The sequence below is a fragment of the Solea senegalensis genome, linkage group LG9 (genome assembly GCF_019176455.1).
Source record: "Solea senegalensis isolate Sse05_10M linkage group LG9, IFAPA_SoseM_1, whole genome shotgun sequence".
In the NCBI taxonomy this organism is placed as follows: Eukaryota; Metazoa; Chordata; class Actinopteri; order Pleuronectiformes; family Soleidae; genus Solea; species Solea senegalensis.
Window position 1 is genome coordinate 21,155,626 of NC_058029.1, and position 17,925 is coordinate 21,173,550.

The 17,925-nt window shown below is 42.5% G+C and overlaps 1 protein-coding gene across 3 annotated transcripts in view; it reads right to left on the reverse strand.

Moving 5' to 3' along the window:
- pou2f2a (POU class 2 homeobox 2a) overlaps positions 1 to 17,925 on the reverse strand; it is a 43,241-nt gene that overhangs the window by 2,459 nt on the left and 22,857 nt on the right. Inside the window, exons 2-15 of one of the 3 annotated variants that reach the window (XM_044034399.1) lie at positions 9,959 to 10,024; positions 9,736 to 9,770; positions 9,261 to 9,311; positions 8,461 to 8,580; positions 7,600 to 7,956; positions 6,809 to 6,914; positions 6,613 to 6,704; positions 6,344 to 6,493; positions 6,100 to 6,241; positions 5,626 to 5,774; positions 4,881 to 5,078; positions 4,130 to 4,353; positions 2,433 to 2,501; positions 2,076 to 2,149 (exon numbers count right to left, since the gene is read on the reverse strand). In XM_044034399.1, the coding sequence (XP_043890334.1) occupies positions 2,076 to 2,149; positions 2,433 to 2,501; positions 4,130 to 4,353; positions 4,881 to 5,078; positions 5,626 to 5,774; positions 6,100 to 6,241; positions 6,344 to 6,493; positions 6,613 to 6,704; positions 6,809 to 6,914; positions 7,600 to 7,956; positions 8,461 to 8,580; positions 9,261 to 9,311; positions 9,736 to 9,770; positions 9,959 to 10,024 (1,833 nt within the window). Of the gene's footprint in view, positions 1 to 2,075; positions 2,150 to 2,432; positions 2,502 to 4,129; positions 4,354 to 4,880; positions 5,079 to 5,625; positions 5,775 to 6,099; positions 6,242 to 6,343; positions 6,494 to 6,612; positions 6,705 to 6,808; positions 6,915 to 7,599; positions 7,957 to 8,460; positions 8,581 to 9,260; positions 9,312 to 9,735; positions 9,771 to 9,958; positions 10,025 to 14,513; positions 14,690 to 17,925 lie in introns of those variants that run through there. The other 2 variants (XM_044034402.1, XM_044034400.1) reach the window with 2 other exon arrangements.

The window sequence follows — 17,925 nt, forward strand, 5'->3', positions numbered from 1 at the left end:
TTTTTAGAAGTGATATAAAGTAGAAATAATTGTGCTGAAGTCACATTTTTCTTTTTGTTCATAAGTGAAATTTGAACTGTGAGGTACTTCCAAATTTCACAATCAGGATTTTAAACATTTTGAGTACTTGTTCCTTTGGCGTTTTTATAGTGTTTGTGAAATTGTTGGGTTTTTTTTTCCATTAGATTGTGCTGAAAAAAAAGGATATAAGACACTATATACTGCACATTATTATAGCCTCTGTATATACTGTACGTTTAAACATAGTAATAGAAGAAAGCAGCCAAAATGCTCTGTGTTCTAAGGGTTAAGTATAATGTTGGAAGTACTGTACCTCACTACGTTTTAAATCACATCTGTTACTGAGTAAAAAATGAAGGACAGGTGAACGATGAGGACAGGTGAACGGCGAGGACAGGTGATCGATGAGAACTGAGAAAGTTGAAGCATTTCTGACCTTTGACCCATTTTGACCTATACATAATGTCGTTATGTCATTATTTTATTTTGTCAGCACTTTAATTTGTAAAGGTACATTTTAGACTTAACTTGAGTACATGTTTAGACCAATACTTTTACTTGTACAACATTGTGTGAACTCATTGGACAATTGTTTGAGTGCAACATAGATTTGTTTATACAGCTTTAAGATTCCCTCTTCGTCAAACTATTCTATTCTCATTGAATAGGTGTTTTTAATTAAGATTCAGTCTCTCAGTTTTCTGACAGCTCTCCTGGTTTGGGAAGCTGCGCCCAGACTCGTTTTCAGCAGCAGCAGCAGGAGAATTACCATCTATGAACTCTTCCTTTACACTGAATGTGCGGGGGGGAGTGGTCATGGGTGTCTGTATATAAGAAAACCAAAAGTGCTGCACCTGTCTTCACCTGTTTGCTTCTCTCAGTGAAATCACTTTCCAACCACATTACAGCGCGGTGCCAATCGAGATGAAGCGCCGCCGTAATGACATATCTAACATCTGTGACAAGCTAATCTTGTTGAATTAGACACAGCAAAAGGCGGACACGTGAGGTGTGTTGTTATGGAAACAAGGTTGAAGACTCCTATAAACGTGCTTCATTCAGTGCTTCTCTCACTATCCACATGGTTTGTGTGCTAACACGGCCAAACATATTTTGATTGCATGGCAACAGCCAAAGAGCAACAGCTATAGGCACTCACACACACTCTCTGTGGGTGGACTGCATCCATCCATCTATCTATCTATCTATCTATCTATCTATCTATCTATCTATCTATCTATCTATCTATCTATCTATCTATCTATCTCAATAATAATAATGATGATACATGACTGGATGAAGAGATTGGAGGACAAAGATGAGTGAGACAGCACAGGCGTACACACAAAAACACACACACACACACACACATGCAGACACTTGATGGGATGGATTCATGGATGTTGATGGCAACAGATCAGCGAGAAACAAATCTACGACTCTGCCAGCCTCAGTGGTTTCGTACAGGCGATGATTCACCTTCCATGCATAACTGTATTAGTCACCATCACACTTTTTCTTTTTAATACGTGATCATAAAGGAGGTGTGTGACTGTTCAGTGGTCACAACCGCTGGGCTGCACACTTGTTTTTCTCTCGCGCTACATGCACACCGGCACACTTGTTCTCGAGTGTGGGAAGGTGTCGTGGAGAGGGAATGTGTCATGTGCCGTGTATGTCTGACTTTAAAGTCGTAGCTCGTGTCTTTTCAAGTTTATTTGTACGAGGTAGTCGCAAAATAACATATTTGAACTTGGATCAAGTAGTCCTATGTGTGATGATGTAAAATCACTGATTTTCTCTATGGACTTTGGTGCATCTTATAAAGCAGTCAATGACCTGTGTGACAGCATTCAAAGTGTTTTTGTGGTGCTTTAAAAGTCCTGTGACCCTCATATTTTTCTTTAATCCTGTACAGAAAAGAAATAAAACACCTAAAACATCTCCTCAACTTCAGCATTGATGTCTGAATTATAATCTGCTTTCAGTGGCTTCAAGTGCATTTGCCTTTTTCAATGTCTCTCTCTGTCACACACACACACACACACACACACCTTGGATAGTGGCCAGGGGATTGTTACCGAGGAGGGCTTGGTTCATCCCTGTGTTAACTCCCATCACAGTGTTCCTGTTGTGTCACACACACACACACAGCACCATACATGTGCAAGCATGTACACCAACAGAGACATGAAGAGGAGAAAAAGTGAGAAAAAAAGCAGGTTTGGCAGCAAATACAAACATAGGACAAGAGCAGCAGTTTGCTGACAGACGTTATTGTAAACCATGTCAAGAAAAACAGATTAGAAATGTGCAGATAAACAGGTCACGTTGGAAAATGTTCAGAGATTTTGTGTTTATAATACAGGATATAGTCCAATGCTGTAGACCTGCACGTGAGTCGTATTCACCTCAAGTTTGCAGCAAAATCGGTGAGGTAGTTAGACACATCACCGTTCTTTTTACCCATACGCCATAAGCTGTGAACACAAGAACCACACACACACACACACACAGTCAGGGTTAGAATACACTGCTACACAGAGGAAGCAGTGGCACCCATAGGTCATGATGGGATATCAGGGTCTATGTGTGTGTGTGCTCAAAATAATCACTAGGTCTGTGTGTGTGTGTGTGTGTGTGTGTGTGTGGAATCAACCATTAAACTACAAACTGCAGGTGAAGCAAACATGGTGCAGCACTGTACCTCCATGTATTCACTTGTGGTATCAATTATAATGTTTAAAAGTGATTCAGTTAAAAACCACACAAAGACATAAAGGTTAAAGGACCAGTTCCACAAACTAGACCAGTGTTTTAGGGATTATATCACAGAAGGTCATGCAGTGTTGTTATATATTATGACACATCACACAACTAAACATGGATCATGTCAAACATGGAGACATTTAGCATAAGGGCCTGAAATATGTTAACGTCTGTTCCCTTAATGCGAGACACTGTTTGATCCAGTTAAAGATTTTACGCCGGTTACGCGACGTTAGATACAATCTTTGCAGATGTGTCACCCATATGTGAGAAATGTGAAAGATTTACTGCATATTCATGCATTATGCCCTACATTACAAGAGCTCTGGAGTCAATAAATCCAGATCCACTGCTGGTGATGCTGGGCGTGTCAGAAAAGTTCTAAAAGACTGCAGAATGAATGGCTCCTGTTGTGTTTGGATTATAAATGTTGTAATACTGGAACTGGAGCATAATGCTAAAAAAATGCTAAGAAACATTTGAAACAACAAGGATCAGTTCCCCAGAAATACTAAATTATTTAACATTACTGGATATCTTTGGCACAATTTGTTCATGTCTACATATATATGTATACATGTATATATATACATATATATATATATATATATATATATATATATATATATATATATATATATATATATACATACATATATATATATATACATATATGTATATATATATATATATATATATATATACATATATATATATATATATATACATGTATATATACTGTAGATAGCTGACAGACCAAGAGTAACAGTACAATGTAAATGTGGCCATGCCCAATATCTTGCTGTCAATCTCCCACAAACAGTCATAACTAACTAAAGTGAGATATTATGTCACAGGAGAAGTTGCAGCCTCGTGCATTTTTAATCGCTATGGTCCAAATGTCAGCCATGACTTATGCTACAGGATATACTCACATTTACACGGTTACGCTGACAACACGGCTGAACCCCTTGACTGTAATAAACAATGACTCAGCGACACGTCAGGCTGATGACATGGACATGTTCACGGACATAAAGACTGTATTTACTTTGAAAAGATAAGCGTTTGAGCAATGGCATCCATTATGTGGTGCTGTTTTGTATGAACGCTTATGGGAAGTAACCTTACTCCTCTGCAACTATTAAGGATGACTCGCAGAGAGAAGGCTGAACATGTTTCTCTATTGTTGTGCACTGAAGAGAAAGTTTAAACCCTAACTCTTCTGGTCAGTGGCTGTGAACTTGTCCAGAAACCTGAATGATATCAGTCAAAATCTAAATCCCTGCAGAGACTGATGGGGGGGATTCCCAGGTTGCACGTCACACGATCGTCTTACCCTGTGTTCAGGTTAAGTGAGCTGTGGCTGGGAGTGGCCGGACTGGCCGTGCTGCGGGGAGGAGGAGGAGTCACCGGGGAGGGGGCGGAGCTGAGAGAGGGGTGAGTTGAGCTGATGGAGGGGTGGGTGGAGGAGAGACTGGAAGTCAGGGGGCAGATGGGGGACATGGTGGTCGCTGTTGTGCTGCTGAGACTGGTCACGGCCTGCGACAGCTGGCTGGACATCTGCCAGAGAGACAGACAGACAGACTGAGGTGACTGATGATACGGGAATACAGAGAAATGAAAAAAAAAAACAGTCAAAATGTGAGGACCGTGGTGCATTCATGGTGCATTCATGAGCATATGAAGGCTGTGTGTTTACTTTGTTGCTGTACTTAAGTATCTGTCCTTTACTTTACATTTCCTCTAACTATATTTGTTACTCGTTACTACCAAATAAATGAAGAAGAAGAGTTGGTATTATGGTCTGTCTGCTTCACACATGATGGTTTTGCCATTCACTCGTTCACATATCTTGCCAAAGGACACATAGAATAGCCACTGAACCACCATGGCTCAATCTTAACTTTAATACCTTTAATACCTTTCAGAAAATGACTTTGATTCTTAAGTACAGTAAATGTCATATACTTTAAGAGTTTTAAGAGTTTTAAGTAATATTATAAAAAGGGACTTCAACTTCTAAAAAAGTTGTTTTCTGGTAAAATACTTGTACTTTAGGTACTTAACATAGAAGACTGTGTGTTTACCATGTGAGGGCTGTAGCAGGGCGGTTTGTGCGTTGGTGGGGCAGTAGGGGGCTGACTGGGCAGGGGAGGGGTGGCACTGCTGGGGTTAATGCGCTTCTCTTTCTGCCGACGGTTGCAGAACCAGACCCGGATCACCTCCTTCTCCATGTTGAGCTGCTCTGCGATCAGCAGGATCTCCTCTGAGGTAGGCTTCTGGTTCTGCATCAAGAGACAGGAGGGGAGACAGGATTTCAGCCAGAAACGCTTAGAGCATTTACAACAGCAGGATATTAATCATGCTCTTTCACACAAAGGGCAGAGGGAGACAGTGGAATGATTTGCTGACAAAGGTATCGTGATGAAGCCTTGGGCTGTAAAAACTGTAACGTGTGACTTATCAGCTCCACGTGAGTTCCTCAGTGTACGAGTGTTTAGAAGTGATTCATCTTACATCAACACAGACAGAGGCAACAGCAACATTACTCTAGTAAAGCGAGACGGCTGCAAACAGGTCGACAGAGTTTGACTGAAGATTCTACAAGAAGTTAATTCTATCACTCAAAAAACCCGCTGCATCACACAAACACTCAGAATAATAATAATAATGATAGCAACGATAATACTACTCCCACTACATCAACGACGACAAAATGCATGTTTCAGATGTTGCCCTGCTCCAACACACCTGATTCAGATGGAACAGTATTCCCTGAGGACCAGGGCTGGGAAACACTGTAATAACATTAAAAGTAATAAAATACTCTACCGCCATGAACGCGCGTTCCAGTGCCACGCGCACGTTTGTCTCGATGCTGGTTCTCTTCTTTCTGCGTCGGGCAGGAATCCCCTCAAAGCCCATGGAGGGAGAGGACAGCGAGCTGGGGCTGGGCAGGGTGCTGTCTATGGACATGGTTTCTGAAGGAGGGAATATTAGACCTCATATTAGACCTGTAACTGTGTGTTACAGTATATTACCAGCAATAATATAACACCCTGTCTGCTTATTTCCAGGAAGAGGAGCCTAATAAATGGGCTTTACATTTTCCCATTTAAATGTCTGTCTAATTACATGAATGATTCATAAAAAATAAACCGTCTGGAGTCTTTATCGGTCTTGATAAAGATCTTGAAAATCCTGAGTCTAAGATAAGATAATAAACATGCATAATTAACATCTAGAAAAATAGCCCACATTAAGATAAGAGTGATTAAAAGTGCTCTTATTTTGAAGGAACCTCACCTGCATCATTGAGCCACTTCTCCAGCAGTGGCTTCAGCTTGCACATGTTCTTAAAGCTCAGATTGAGGGCCTCAAAGCGGGAGATGGTTGTCTGGCTGAAGTCGTTGCCGTACAGCTTCCCCATGGCCAAACCTACATCTCCCTGACAGAGAGATAACACATAACACGAGAAAGTTTCAGAGAAATCGAACCGCATGCGTGACTTCCAGCGCTGACGTGACCTGCACATGTGCCTCTCCCACACCTGTGTGAAGCCCAGTTTGATGCGTCTCTGTTTGAAAGTGCGGGCGAACTGTTCCAGCTCCTCCAGATCACTGGGCTCTTCGGGGTGAGAGGTCACCGAGGGCATCGTGGTCACACCTCCAACGCCGCTCACCTCCAAACTCTTATCTCGCTGAAGCAGCGGGACATGAAGGAATGAAAGTGAGAATTTGAGAAAAGAAAAACAAACCAGTGTTCTGTAGGTGTCACCGGTGTTTTCCACTGACTGAAGCTTTAAAAGTTTCCTCAAACCTGTGCTTGGAGTCCCATTCTAGACGGAGCAGACATCAGACTCCCTTGGTTTTGCTGAGGTAGCGTTATAAGATTTGGTGTTGACAGGAGTCCTAATCAACAAAAAAAAAAAAGCACATTATCAATTATAATTTTGACAAAACAAAGAGTTATAAACTGATAAAAAAAAATGAATGCATGTAAGCGCCGTCACCACCTTGCTGGGCCTGCTGTGCCTGTGGGAGGAGGAACTGGGCAGGAGACGGGAGCGTGTGACCTGGAACCAACACCAACTGTTGAAGCTGCAGCAACTGCTGGATGTCCTGTGCAACCGAGAGAGAATGTATGTATCCAGACTGTAAAATACCAAACGCATTATTAAGTTTCCCAACGTCTGTTGTCTTGAGTAAATGCAATCTCATTGGCTCATGCCTGTAAGTTTATAAGTTAAACAAAAAATGAAAAATGAAGGGGAATAGAAGTGGTGGGTGGGGGTTGATAGTTTGCAGCCCCGCCCCTTCAAAACAGCCAGTTAAGCCTGGGTTATTACTATACGACTATATGCAATAAATAATACAGATGAGGAAACCATCTTTATTGGAATCTATTAAAAAAACAACAAGAATAGACAACTTGAAATTGCTTGTTGAAGTAATCGAGGTACGTCAAATTTAAACAGAACATTATTATACGTTAAAACAACCTATTATCAAGGTCCAATGTGTAAAATGTGTAATGTGTAAAATGTGTAAAATCTTTTTGAATTCAAAAGGATAATTAGAAAAGTGAATCGTGTGTTAGTATGTGAGCTGACTCCTGCTGACGAGAGGTAAAACAGAGACTGTTGTCGCTGAGCAGCATCAAGATAAGTAAAGGAAAAAGCAAGAGTGAAAGTGTGAATCAGGAAACATGCCAAACACGTGCGAGACGAATTGTTTGATCGTTTTTCACTGTTTCTTCTTCAGTCAGCCTACTCATCAGGAAATGGCTTTGCTTGGTGGTCAGTACCTGGGCGGTGAGCTGGATTGGCTGAGACAGAGTGAGCTGGGGTGGAGGAGGTGGGACAGGGACACTTTGGGCTGTCTGCTCCTGTGTGCTCTGTCCCTGCCCCTGGCACTGCGACTGAGCCTGCTGACCCGTTTGTCCTGCATGTTGCTGCTGCTGCTGCTGCTGCTGCTGCTGCTGCTGCTGCTGGGCTTGCTGATTTGCTGCTGCTGCTGCCTGAGCTTGCTGATTGGCTTGGGCGGCTGCATGGGCAGCGTGAGCGGCGTGGGCTGCATTGGACTGCTGCACAGCTGCAGCCAGGAGCTGTGCCTGAGCCTGTTGCAGCAACAGCTGCTGCTGTGCAGGCAACAGAGCTGTCAACTGATGAGGAGAGGAGGGGAGAGGAGAGGAGGAGAGGAGAGGAGAGGGAGAGGAGGAGGAGAGAGAGGAGAGAGAGGAGAGAGGAGAGGAGAGGGAGAGGAGAGGAGAGGAGAGGAGAGGAGAGCAGAGGAGAGGAGAGGAGAGGAGAGGAGAGGAGAGGAGAGGAGGAAATGGACAGGGAAAGACAGGAAACAAAGTGTTCAAGGGAAGCAAGCAAGGTAAAAGCAAAGCTGTGTGTGTGTTCTTGTATGTGTATCTTTGTGAGGACTAAAAACAGATAAACCCTATGGAGTGAGGACATTTTGTCTGGTCCTCACCAGGTTAAGACCTGGTTTTAGGGTTAGGCACTTAGTTGTGGTGGTAACAGTTAGGATAAGGAGCTGGGGAATGCATGATGTCTATGAACGTCCTCACTGAGAATGCTGCGTGAGTGAGTGAGTGAGTGAGTGAGTGAGTGAGTGCATGTGTGTGTGAGTGTGGTGTGTGAGTGAGTGTGTGTCTCACCCCTGCTAGTTGGGAGCCGGTCAACATGAGCTGTGTATGTTGCAGGGCCGTCTGTGAGGGCGTCGGACCATGAGAGTGAGGAAGGGCCGGGGACATCTCACCACACTCCTCCATCTTATTCTGTGAAGAAGACGATACACAGGAAAGTTAATTATACATGTGATTAAAACATGAATCCTGCATCGGTCTTGTTACCCTGCTGACAACAGCGGCAACATTAAAGCTGGCCAATTAGGAAGGGCTACATCAGCTTACTTGCTATTTAAGGTGACAACAGCAGACAGTGCAATTATTTAGATTTTGATCAACTCAAAATAAACTGATGAGACGTGTCCCACAGGACAGGAGCCGGCTGGTCTGTCTTTTTCCAGCACAAAGATCTTTTTTGTAAGATCAGGCATGTTTGAACTGGCAGCAGCGCTCCTCCAGTTTACTGATTTGCATATCTCCCATGGAATGCAAATTAGGGAGTATTTCACCAGCATATCGCAGCATTATGGATTTATTTCTGTTCCGAATGTGCCGTCTGCCCTCGCCGGGTGTGTTTACATTCGAGGCTGGGCGGAGAGTCGACACATTATGAACCTCAATGTCAAACGCCACAAAAGAGCAATTCACTGCATAGAAACAAATACAAAGCTGAGGCGGCTTTCACTGTCAATAAAGCCACTGTGTGACATTAAGACACAAAAGATGCACAAACGTCAGCCCAGACGTGCACAGAGACACGGAGTTCAGCACAATGGACACGCACGCACGCACGCACGCACGCACGCACGCCACACCAAGCACACATTTACCTTACTGCTGCTCAGGTTTGGAGACAGAGGAAAAGGACTGACTTTCATTGACTGAAAAGGAAACAGAAATTACATTATAGAATAGAATAAATGAGAATATTCATAGAATAACACATGTTTGTTGAATTATATAAATACAGTATGTAGTATTGCAAATATTGGTCAATTGCCAAGTTTAATAATAAAAAAATTATTACTAAACTTACTAAACTATATATATATATATATACATATATACAGCTGTGTCCTCTTAACAATTTGCTGCTTTTCTCTGACTTCTTTACTCCTATTTATTCATGAATTTTTCTTAAATGAACTGATTTTCTTTTCCACAGTTAGGTGAAAACATTGATTTAGTCTCGTCATTACTTCCAAAAACACATAACACTAAATGTCTTTTTCTTTGTAGATTAGTTATGTTGGTAAAAAGAAGTGGGAGATAAATGTGTCATTAATCAAGAGCATTCAAATGTACCTGGTGATTTGATTCAGGTCCATTCCGCTCAGAATCTGCGTAGGAGAGGAAGGAAAAAGTGAACAGTGGATCAGGTGTTAACACATAAATGCAAAAAAAATAAAAAAAACACTGTAAGATAGCGTACATCAAAGTAATACGTCACATGAACTGTTCATGTACATCAATTGTGTTAATGTCAATAAAATGAATTGAAACTTTCTATATTCCTTGTTGTGTTTACCTGTGCCGTCCATTGGTGAGTCCGCCCCTACTTTCTCAACCTCTACTGGCTTTGACATCCTGATATCTGAAACAGGAAGACACGCAGAGAAACAAGTCAGTCAGACTTAAAAAAAAAAGACAAATAAGCAGGTGAATGTGGACGTCAAGAGGGAAAAGAGGACATCCAGGGCATCTGTGAGTGTTTTCAGGTCACGGAGCTGGGGCCCACACACTGTACACACACACACACACACACACACACACACACACACACACAGATGTGGCTGAATCACTCACAGTTTGAGTGCAGCCCACATTCATTCACTCTTTCCAATTAGTGGTTTAACAGAGAGTAGGCTGACCCAAGGTGTTTGCTTGTTCTAAATTTAACCCAAGGTGTTTACGTGGGAGTGATATGCACAAAAAACTGTGTGTGTCACTCATCATCAGACCACATCACTTCCTGGTTGATGCTGTTTTGGGACAGTCCCTATAGCAACGGTGGTGAATGGAGCGCAGCAGTATATACGTTTTTTACAAAGTTTGTCACAAAGAGAATGAGACCTTTTTTTTCTTTTTTTTGGCAAAAGAGAGTCAGAACGATGAGTAAAGAGCTTTGTGTGTGTGTGTGTGTGTTCTATTCTTCATGCTCTATTCATTAGTCAAAGTATTCATAAAACATAAAGGACCCTTTGCCTCAAAGGAACAAATGATCTTGTCCTAAATATGTTTCATGAAAGACATCACCTATTTTTTTATTTCCTCTTAAATCTATCTCAACATTTCTTTTTTTTTTTTTATAATCTAATTTTTGGATTTTAATTTAGCGATCATTTTGGGCTGAAAGGCACAGCAGTGTGTGAGTGCATGGAAGAACTATGTATGAAACTGCAGGCCCAGACAACAGGTCAAGGTTATGTTGTGTGTGTGTGTGTGTGTGTGTGTGTGCGTGTGTGGGTGCGTGTCTTTCATACTTGTGTGTTGTTTGTGTTCATGTACTCACATATTATTTAACCTGAAAAACCTTTTTTTATTTGTGTGAAACCACAAACTGTAAGACAACGTTTAGTTAAGTGCATTCATTTAAACCTTTTACCTTGTTGTTCACTCACACACACACACACACACACACACACACACACACACACACACACACAGTCACACACACATGCGGAGCTACTTCCCTTTTGTGAAAACATGCAAATCTGCCCAACGACCAACTAATTATATCTGCCACCTGCATAATAAACTCTCAGTCTCCCTTTTCCTCTCTCCGCTCTCTCTCTGCCCCTCCTCTCCCTTTTGCTTTCCCATAATGCCGTTGCTGTGCTTATAGGATTGTCAAATAAAACATAAAACACTCTTGTGTGATCTTTTCTGCAGTTCCAAGTGGTCAAACATGACTTTCACCATTGGGGGGCAGCAGTGATACACAGAGGAGAGGACAAACCTGCTCCACTGACCAACACTGACCTGCTGCTGATTGAAAACATCTAAACCGTCAGTGCAGTGTGGTTTCCATAAAGACGGGAGTGTATAAATGAAATGAGCCACTCCCTGATAAGAGGCACACACTCGGCGGCAGAAGCATTTGTTTGAGTGAGACAGATGTGGACACAGCTGGCTCCGGTGCATGTCTTTAAGGGGAAGGCGGGAAGCTCCAGCGTGGTTATTTTAACCTTAGTTCAGGACAGGAACACACACACTGACCACAGGGTTTCCCTCAAATATATAACGACTTCTGCAAAAAGCTAATCTGGCCAACGACCACATGGACAAAAACATCCATGCATGGGGTTCATTTGTGGTTATTCCAACATTACTTGCAGCTCCTGTTTCGGTGCTACATGAGACAGACAGACAGACAGACAGACAGAGAGTTATTAGTGGAAGCAGAAAAATGTCCAGTGTTTCTTGTTAAATCTGCAAAACTTTCCGCTCAACACGCACACACGCACACACACACACACACACACTTGAGAGTTTTGTTGAAAGTTAACGCCTCACGAAAAAAGACAACAAATGCAGTAATTGACTGTAAATGTCACTTCTCTTACTGTATTGCGTGCGGTGTGCGGTGCAGTGCACATCACTAAAAGCCAAATACACCATATAAAACGATTGTCCAGTTCATAAAACAGCTGTGAAGTGAAGTTTTCGTGCCCGTTCTCGGGCGGAGATGTGATTTGATTCATAGTGTAAAATGGCCTAGAGACAGTTGCATGGTGGATAATGTGGTCAGTAATACAGTGGTGGGACAGTATATCAAGTTGCTGTGTCTTTTTCTCACTTCCCCTCCCGACTTCCCCTTGTACCGGGTTGAACACAGAGTGTTAAACCCAACACTTACTGTCAGTGAGGCTATTAATATTAGCCTGCTCTCTCTGTCTCTCTCTCTGTCTCTCTCTCTCTTAAACTCTCCCTTTAAAAAACACCACATTGCTGCACACAAAACATGCCACTGATAGTTGACACGGAGCAGAGTTGCATGTCATAAATGTTTTTTACAGTTTCAAAAAGATCTTTAGGACTGAACACGCACGAGAATGAGAAACACAATCTCCTAATTTGCTAATTTCACAGCAACGCTCAGTGAGACCGCAAACAGATTAATGCTGTATAATCCTGTGTCATGAATAAATGTTGCAACAGAAAGGAAGAAGGAACAACAGAGCCTGCGCTCGGTCTGGACTGTTTCTGTTTGTCTCCTCTGGGTATTCTGGTCAACATGAAACTCCAGCGCCACTGACTCACACTCCTCCACCTGTGTACCACACTTCCTGATTCAGGAGGGAAACTGGAGTCATCGCAGCAAACTACCAACTACAAGCACAAAAGCTCTGATGGCAGCAACATTTCCATTGATAAGAAATGTCATCCTGTTTGAAGTCAACGTCAAAAGATAAAATAACACGCCGGCGTCAAAGTTTCACAATAAAACAAGCTGAGCAAGTGAAATTAAACAAGACGCTGAATATTAATGTGAGAAGCTCATCGGGGATGTCACAGCAGCGGCATATTATTATTAATTCTAGGTTTGATTATTATAATAATAATAATAAGGATAATATTAATAATAACGCTCAATATTTTAGTCTAAAACACCAAAATAATTGATTTAACGCTGCTATAATGCAGACACACACACACTTTATGATTGTGTAAAGAAAAAGACAATAAATGAATAAATAACACAACTCAGTAATGATAATGTGTCATATAGTGATTTCTCAGATGGAAATGAGTTTAAACTCTGTGCAGAAACGTGTTCATTCGCTGATGCTCTGAAGTTTAAGGCCGTACGTGGAGGCAGGATACGATTTTGACTGTACAATTTATTTAAAGTTATGGAAAAGCTTTTCGCTTACTCTTGTTTAATTACACACATGACGTGAATGAGGAGCTGCACCTTTCAATTCACCAACAACGCTGCGACGTTGTTTGTACAAAAAGGCCTCAACTCTTAAGATAAGTGAAATTTTAACCTAAAATTTAAGTTATTACTATTATAATAATTCTGTTTTTGCAAAAACCCATCGTTTACAATTAATACAGAATTAGTGTTATTGAATAGAGATTGAACATGCTTAATTCTCACAGTGTGTGACGTGTCACCCTGCTCAGAATAACATATATATACTGTATATATATATACCACAAAAGACACTGTTTTAGAAAATCATATAAGGAGTAAGAAATAAGAAATATGAGCTAATTGACATTTCATTTTAGATTCCTAGTAATTGGTGAGTCAGTGCAGTGTTTTTGAGATGAGATGTCGTCGTCCGGCAACTAAAAGTGTGTCTGACACCTTCACTGAGCCTGAGGTGACCATCGATAAAGACGAGGACAATTATTTTAGGTATTTCCCCGTCTGATTAACTTTCTTAAAAACTACGTCCATCTATGACTGTTGTGAAATGTGTTTGAATGTAAAAGTGAACAACAATTGCGGCAACCAACACCTCCAACACACACACACACACACACACACACACACACACACACACACACACAAAACAAAAAGTTGACACAAGTTTCCAATATCAATACACGGAACACAAATATACCGCTGTCATGGGAAAGAAAAACAACTAAACGAACAAATTAAATATTGCAGCAAACTTTTTTTTCCTTATAGCTTTGATTAGCATTCACCACGCACACACACACACACACACACACACACACACAGACGCTATAAGGACTGGTGAGGTGTCTGACCTTTTCCCTCTCCTTGCGACAGGCATCCACCCATCCATCCATCATCCCTCCATCCATCCTCATCTTTCTCTGCGTAGCAGCCCAACCACCTCTCGCTCTTTGATGTGCTCTAATTAGCCGAGCTTCTTAGACCCAGTGGCATTAATCAGCAGCAAAGACACCATTCTCCCTTTTCTCTCCTTCAATTTTGCTCTCCTCACACACACACACACACACACACACACACACACCCTCTCTCTCACACACACACACACACACACACAGCTTAATTGGCGTTGGTAAATGAAGGCCAGCAGAGAGAGGCAGAGAGGGAGAGAGAGAGAGAGACGGCTGCACAGACAGTCACTCACCTGGCAACCACATACTGGAGAAGTCCTTTGATGCTATTGCTGCTGTCTTGGTCATATCTGTGTGTCTGTGTGCCGGTGTGTGTCTGTGTTTGTGTGTGTGAGTGTGAGAGAAGAAAAACTCTCACTCTCCCTCTCTCTTGACAGTCTCTAACCAAAAAAGGAGGAGTGTATGAAATCATCTCTCCCTCTCCTCTCTTTTTCTCTCTCTCTCACACACAAAACACACATGACAGGCCACACCCCCCCGCGAGTGTAACAGGAAGTAAACCTCCGAAGAGTAGGAACTTAAACACACACACACGAGAGACAAAAGAAGAAGAAGAAAAGAAAAGAGAGAGAAAAGAAAGGAGGACACACAAGAGTGGGAGAGAACAAGAGAGAGAGAGAGCGAAGAGGAAGACGAGGTGAAAAAGAGGGGGATGATGGGTAATGACGGAAAGTGATTGCGCGGCTGGAAACAGCCACTCACTCACTCACTCACTCACACACTCACACACTCACTCACTCACTCACGCAGCAGAGAGAAAAACAGCAGGCTTGACATTCTTAGTGAGGAGAGTATGGTAAATGCGTCTGATATGTGACACGGTGAGTTCTCGTCGGGCCTTTCACTGCTGCTGTGGCCACAGGAGCAGCTCTGCCTGCTCTGACCTGTCTGTCACCCAGTGGGTGTGAGGTGGTCTTCAGAGGGAGGTCGACACCAACAAGGAGAAGATGTGAGACATCATCATCGTCTTTGGCTCGGTTTATCCTGAGCAGAGGGAAAAAGTCTGTCACAACAGTCACTGTACCACACTGACCAGCCCACACACACACAACCACACAGCCTACATGGACGTGGAGATGCAGCGTCAAAGTGGAACATTGCAGATAAACTAGATATGACCCACTGTCACAGTGACACCAAAACCCACTCGAGAACGGCAACTAAAGCTAAATCTGCGGCACAAGTGAAAATCTTGAAGATCTCGAGGAAACAGCGTGTTTCAGCAGAAAGAACGTGCCAGTGTTGGTGTGCTGCTCTGACGCTCCAGGCTCAGCTGACCACAAGGTGGCACTCTTGATTCTCTCATTTCAGTGTGAACACAGTGGCTCCATCCAGGAGGAGAGGAGAGGTGAGTGGACACCCCCTCCCTCTCTCCCTCCCCTCTTCCGTCTCCCTTGGTCCGAGTTCACTAATTTAAAAGCTAACGGCAGCAGAGCTCCCAAGTTTAACCTTATAAATACTTGATGTGTTGATTTACAACCGGCCGATGTAGTGCTGGACAGACACTGACCAGGACGTGCATAACCCACAGCACAGGAGGTGCTCTCTGTTCCACTGACACATCTTTACATCTGTCCTCTAACACACACACACACACACACACACACACACATTTGAATGTATGTTTTATCATCAGGACAGGAAGTGTGGAGCTCTTCCTCTGTGTTCAATAACTGCTCGGTGAATCACCAGCACAGGGCTGCAACTCACCATTATTTTCATTATTATCGATTAATCAGCGGGTCGTCGTTTGGTCCATAACATGTCAGAAAACGGTATAAAATTGAGTTTTAATGATTTCTTTGTTATATGGAGCAAAATATTCACATTTAAGAAGCTGAAACAATCAGAAATCTTGTTTTAATCATGAAAAAAGCTTCAAAAGTTGACGATTACTTTAGTAATGGATTAGTAATCGATTCATCGAGTAATTGTCTCAGCTCTACATCAGCATCTACGTTTCTTGATAGTACAAGAACTACTGCCGGGCAATAACTCAATAACAATATATTATATTATGATACAGTTTCTGTCAGTATCAATATAGCAAAGGTTTCAGTAACACACTTTATACACTGTGCAAACGCACTATCGTGTCAATATCAATCTTTAATTATCTGACATTTATTGCAATATCAACTCTTTGTGAAAACACATTTGGCCAAATCATCCAGCCCTAACTTGAACTTGAATTATTCTGCTGTGTTTAGTGATTCTGCGGTAAACTAAATGTCTCACACACTCACACAGAAATAATGACTTGATTTAGTAATTAGTTAGTACGTAAATAAGCAAGGGTTAGTTTATCACCCCCACAATCACGACACAAATCATAAAAAAACTATTCTTTTTTCACAGATTTGAGAAATTCCGTCTGTGAAAATGTGTTTTTGGAGATTTGTTGGAGGAATGAAGGGATTGTGCAGCTCTGACAGTGAGAGCGAGGTGACGCTGCTTTTACCACAAAAGCTGCATCACCTTTAGATTTCAGGACGGCGCTGAGAACGGAAATCATCGTTCAATAATTACCATTACAGCTACGGCTGGATTTGCTTCATCAGTTCTTATTTTTATTGCTTATTAAATATCTAACGTCACACTTTAGTACACGACAGTTGAGATTATTTGTTTCACGTGTAATTAATCAGTGCAGAGAGAGAGAGAGAGTGTCGATGTGTGTCCACGTCTGTCAGTGACAGACTGCACGCTGGGGAGGGGGGGGTGTCTCTCCGGGTCAGAGGTCGTCTGGACACCCTGGCTTTGGCCGTGACCTTTGTTCAAACCTGAGACTACCCACATAATGACCACAGTGTGTGTGTGTGTGTGTGTGTGTGTATCTTTCATTGAGGTGAACCCAAGTGTGCTCAGGGTGGGTGGGGTGTGTGTGTGTGTGTGTGTGTGTATATTGAACAGTTCATGGCCATGGGGAGCTTCCTGCCCCGATGAGGTCTGAGCCCTGGTTACCATGGAGACCAGACCTCGCAACAGTCCAGCGATGCCACTTAAATGACGCGGGGCTAATGGCAAATGGTTTTAAGTTAACATGTTTTTACAAACGACGCGGTCACATGTCGCGCCGTTCATTTTTAAAATAGAACTATATGAATAATTAATGGATGTTCTTATGATTATTTAGGGAACAGACTACAGAGCATTAACACATTGTGTTTTGGTCACTGCTAAGTTATGTTGGTCAGATAATAAAAACACACACACACACATATATAGACAGTATATATACACACACACACACACACACACACACAACCTGATAGTGGGACCCAAGGGAGAAGGATGGGGGAGGCTGGGGCCTCCAGAGTGCCATCAATCACTCCACTGTCAGAGAGGGAGGGAGAGGCAGGGAGGGAGGGAGGAGGGAGGCAGGGAGGGAGGGGGATATGAGGGCTACTAAGAGAGAGAAAAAGAGGAATAGGGAAGAAAAAAGAAAAAGAAAATGAAGAAAGTGATGGCAATGAGGGCGACTGATAGAGAGACTAGTGAAGGGATATTGGCCGGGGTTGAGGACATTGGAGGACGGACGGAGAGAGAATGTGTGTATAATGGGTCATTGCAGGGACAATAGTGAGGTCTCCAAACCTGCGCCGTGTCCCTCTACTGCTCGGCCCTTCTATATCTAGTGCAGCC